General features: G+C 43.5%; 1 protein-coding gene across 1 annotated transcript in view; it reads right to left on the reverse strand.

Annotated features, from left to right (window-relative positions):
• Nucleotides 1–4,905, reverse strand: part of MRPL28 (mitochondrial ribosomal protein L28) — a 5,948-nt gene that overhangs the window by 448 nt on the left and 595 nt on the right. The window contains 4 exon segments of the mRNA XM_014518632.2: nucleotides 1–40; nucleotides 1,537–1,623; nucleotides 2,334–2,468; nucleotides 3,925–4,077. The exon segment at nucleotides 1–40 is cut by the window's left edge and continues 8 nt beyond it. Of these exon segments, the coding sequence (XP_014374118.2) occupies nucleotides 1–40; nucleotides 1,537–1,623; nucleotides 2,334–2,468; nucleotides 3,925–4,077 (415 nt within the window).

The following is a 4,905-nucleotide window of genomic DNA, read 5'->3' on the forward strand; positions in this document are numbered from 1 at the left end:
CCAGTTCTTCTGTATACACTTTAAAGAGAGGGATGGGGTCCTGAAAGAGATGGGGTAGAATCGGTTAATAAAAAGAATCAAATCTGAGCAGAAGGAAGAAAGGAATGGGTAAAGTGCAGACACCACTGTGCCGTTTTGACAGTGAACAGTGAAACATGTTAAGCAAATAAAGACAGTTTCAGCCTGCATGTAGTCACTCAGGGCTGCAGGAAAACAGGATCAAATAACCACTGGTGGGACAGGGGAAACGATTGTTTTATTGGCTAAGAGAAGCAACGCTCAACATATTGGTAAGCAACATGAAAACTTTTGCATGCTGATCAGTTCCAAAAATGCAGGGAATGTTTTGGACATTGCTGAGTCTCATTTATTTGGAAGAAAAATCAGAAAGCTGGATGTGGGAAGCTAGGGACACAGAAAACCCTGGCATCTGCTTAGCAGAGCCATCAGCTTGCTCTAGCTGTTTCTGTCTACAGATCAGAGAACCAAGTTGGTAGCACCCACTGACATTTTACAGTACAAGCCATTGTGCATCTCACCTTGGCCTCATTCCAACAGTTTCACAGGTTGACATCCTGAGCAATATTCTCCCCAGAAGAAAAGAGTAGTAACAGTACAACAGGCCTACCCAAAAGCAGCCCCATGCTGGGTGTGAGAACTCTCCCTGTTCTGGAGAGAGTTCAGGTAGTTGCAAGTGGAGACATTAGAAGTGGTGGTGATGTTAATGGGAGGGGCAGGGACCATAGGTTAGATATAGGTAAGTAGCAGGGACCTGAAGGAATATAGAAGTGCTGTGGAAGTGGAATTAAAAATGTGGATGAAGCAGTCTGGTCCCCATTACCCCCCCTTTCACATCCTATCCATGCAAAACTGCTGTAGGCAGAAGAATCTCTAGTGCCCCCTGCTGCTGTTCCAAAATCACTAAGCAATGCTTAACTGTTCTTTCTGTCCATACAGCTTAAAGCATGTGACCCCCCTCTAGTTATTTGTGAGCAATCATGTCATAGCCATTCCATCCTTGTAGTGACACTGAAGGAAGCTGACTGACCATCACATGGGTCAGAAGAGAGTTCAAATTCCTGAATCCAGAGCACCCTGCAGAACCAGCTGAGGAAGCCCATACTGATCCTTGTGTCATGGATATGAGACTGTAGTGAAGAATGTCTCCAGAAGGAAGCAAGGCCACAGAACTGATCTAGCCACACACATTCAGCTAGGGCTAACAGCTCTATATAAGGATTTCTAGATGTCCAGGATCTGGATCTGATGGACTTCAAGAGTGAAGAAGTCTGAGAGCTGAGGAGCAACTACTGAAAACTCATGGGAGGTCATTCTCATCAAGCTAACTTCTTGCAAGTATTGTCTGTGCACCAAGTTGCTCTCAGCTGACCTTTTATAACAGCCTCCCCCTGTCAGCATATCAACAGCACTATACAGGCTAAAGCAGTTGAATATGCACCAACTGCACTTTTCAAAAAGAAGAATGAGGGGGACACCACAGTGCTCCCACATGACTAATTTGTGTTTAGGACTTACCTTCTTCTCAAGAAGCCTCTGTTTTTCTACAGCTTCTTCTAAACTTAGCCCAACCCATTCAGCCTCCTCTTCTGGGATCACAAATTCCTAGGTAAAAAAAGGAAGACACTAATAGTACAAATTCTGCTACCAGCTAACATGGCAAAACACTAAGTGGGAACGCGTTGGGCAACTGTAGTGAGCTATTAAGAATAGAAGAGTAGTAAAAAAAAATTAGATGCTTGTCATACGCACCTTCCACTTCTGGTGACTGGCAAAGAAGTCTAGTTCTCCCAGTTTAGTTTTTTCCATTTACCAAACATGTGTTTGCTCTTTTAGGCATACAAATTAGCACAGCTTTTCTTGGTCAATTTCTGTATCTTGGGCCAGCTTTGGAAGCTAGTTATGTTAATATTAGCTCTTTGCTGATGGCCATCAAGAGGTGCATCTCCAAAACCTGGACAGCATTAAATACTAGCAAGATTTACATATACTCAAGGAAAGGGTGTAGCATCTGCTCAGCTGCCATTCAAATGACAGTGACCAATGTTCAAGGCAGAGTGATCATTTTAAGCCAGCTGATCAGCAATGCATATCATCAAAAAGGAGAGACTATGCCTTCCAAGTGCTTGGGGATGCAGTCAGAATGCAGACCCAACAAATTTTTTCCTGGCCAAGTAAGGAACTTCATTTCTTCTTAATTTCTTTCTACCTTTCAGGTTTAAGACTCAAACTGTCCACCCCATTGCGACTTAAGAAGGGACAAGCTTTGGCAGACATACAGAAAAAAGAGAATGGATTATAAGTAGACTACATACACTGTACTTGTTATAAACAGCTTCTCTTTTAGCTGGATCATTTGGATGCAGATTAGGATCCTTCCGTGCAAGCCGTAGCAGCATTGTTCGTTTTAAATCCATCCCCACCTTCGAGCACATATCAGCCTTTGAAGTCTGGAAGAATAAAGTTCAATCATTTTGTGCTGATGAACGGATGTCTTCAACAGGCCAAATTCTCTGAAAACATCAGTCCTCCTTCTACCATCTATTGTTAATTTTCATTTTATATAAGCAATAGTGCAGTGATGACCAGGAAGAAAATTTAAAAAGTAGGCAAAGGGAAAATGCTGAATGCCAGAAGCTATAGGGGGAGGAGGGACAGAGACGGGGTTATTCTGAAAATGCCCTACTTTAATATTCTTCTCATCAGAATCTACTGCCTGCCACTGAGATGGAGGATACTAAGCTAAATGGACCTGGGGTCTGACACAGTATGGCACTTCTTTGTTCTTGTGCTTCAGACTGCTTGATGACTCTACAGCAGAATAATCTGTCCACAGAGGTTGTTGATGCCCCCTCACTAAAAGGGGTGAGCAAGACATAGCCCCTATGGTTTTAAATAACATTTTAGATCTATACTAAAAACTTAGCTCACTCACAGGTCAAAGCAAAACCCCCAAGGCAGAGGGCTACAATGTGGCTCTCAGTCAAAATCTTTGATGGCAAGGGTTTTTTGCAATATCTTTTACTGGACCAACTCCATAGTTGGGAGAGCTGCTGGACTAGCTTTCAGGCATCCAAAGACCTCATTCCAAAAGCTTGTCCAACAGCTCTCTCAACTATGCAGTTGGTTCAGTAAGAGGTATCACAAAAAAAAAAAAAAATCCATGCCTCTCCAACATTTCCTGGATCATCACAGCTACAACAATGCTCCAACCCTACACTACAGGGATACAAGTTATAGCCATATTGGTCTACAGGCAAAAAGAATCAGAACTCTTGGTACAGGTGATATCTTTTATTAGAACAACTAGATATTTGCAAAAAAAGGTCTTTATTTGCAAGCTTTCAGGCGCACACACCTTTCTTCAGGCATAGGAGAATGCAAGGATTGTAAAATTTCTCCTGGGTGGAAAAAAATTCATATTTCACAGGAGAACTGAACGGGTTGTAAAATGCTAGAGAAGACCTGCTCTAACTTAAATTTGAGCCTAACGTGCACAAAATGAACCAGGAGATCTTACAACACCTTAACACCTTCAGCTTTTACAACCCCTGCATTCTCCTAAAGAAGGGTGAGTTTGCCTGAAAGCTTGCAAATAAAGACTTTTTTTGCAAATATATAGTTGCTCTAATAAACAATATCACCTCTACCAAGAGTTCCAATTCCTCCAACCCTACTTCGTAATATTTACACAAGCCTGCTGAGATGAGAGTGGAACATTACAGCCTGAGACCTTTAAGTTTGCTATTTAACTTAAACAATGGGGTGCCTACAGACACCTCCACCTCCACTTATGCAACATGAATGGAGTCCTGTGATGGTAAGGGGCAGAAGTGGGCCTCAGCTGGGCCCAGTTCAGATGCCTACACTAGTGCTTAACTGAGTTACGAAAACACATGAATTTACCTTGAGAATGTAGAAATCAAATCCATAGGCTGCATCAATCAAATCCAGTGTTCTCATTGTGACTGTAATAGTTAATTTCCTGTCAAGGATCTCACTGTAGAACTCTCGTTCAAACAGCTGTGGCAGCCAAATCTTCTTCACTCTCCTGGAAAGCTAACGGAGACAAACAAAATTGTAGTAAATACATCCATTGTGGGCAAAGTCATCATACTCAGCAAGAGACTATGTACAGACTGACAAAACCCTGTTAAAACTTTTAGCAGGAAGCACACCGCCAATTTCAGGAAAAATCCCCAGTGGTGGGAAGGTATGGAAGAGCCAGCCAAAACATGTCATGTTGAGGACAGTAGAATTTGGCAGATGCAATCCGAGCAAGAAAATTCTCTGATCCTCTGAAAAGCCAATGTAGAATTGACAGAATTTCAAAATGGAGTCTGAGGGTACTGGGTCAGCATGGTTCTGGGATTTGCTAAGTTAACAAGTAACTTTAAAAAACGGTATTTGTTCTAGCTGGCAGCCCTGGAATCTCATGCAGGGATTGAGCTGGGCTCATTCTGGTCGGTATGCCATCAATTCTAGACTCCATGAGCTGAGTTTCAGAGATGATTTTGAAAATGCTGCACAAATCAGAATAGATACTAGGGGTGCACTGATAGAGATTTTGGGGGCCGATACTGATAGCTGATTTTTAAGGAGGCATAGTGGCCGATACAAATCCGATTTCCAATATGCAGCCCCGCAGCTTGAAGAGCTGCATGCAGCTGGTAAGTTTGTTGTGGTGTAAGGGGAGAGGGGAGGGAAGAGGTGTCGGGGGTGCAGATTAAGGCCCCCACGGTGAGGGAGGGAATGGAGCTGGGGCAGGCGCTGCACAGCCAGGGTGGGATAGGGCATGGGACAGAGCCACAGCTCATCTGGGGGGTGCAGGGAGGGAGGAGGTGGCTCCCACTGCTGCACACAGCCCAGGAGGACACATTTTGGGGG

The sequence above is a fragment of the Alligator sinensis genome, unplaced genomic scaffold, assembly GCF_000455745.1.
Source record: "Alligator sinensis unplaced genomic scaffold, ASM45574v1 scaffold410_1, whole genome shotgun sequence".
Lineage (NCBI taxonomy): Eukaryota > Metazoa > Chordata > Crocodylia > Alligatoridae > Alligator > Alligator sinensis.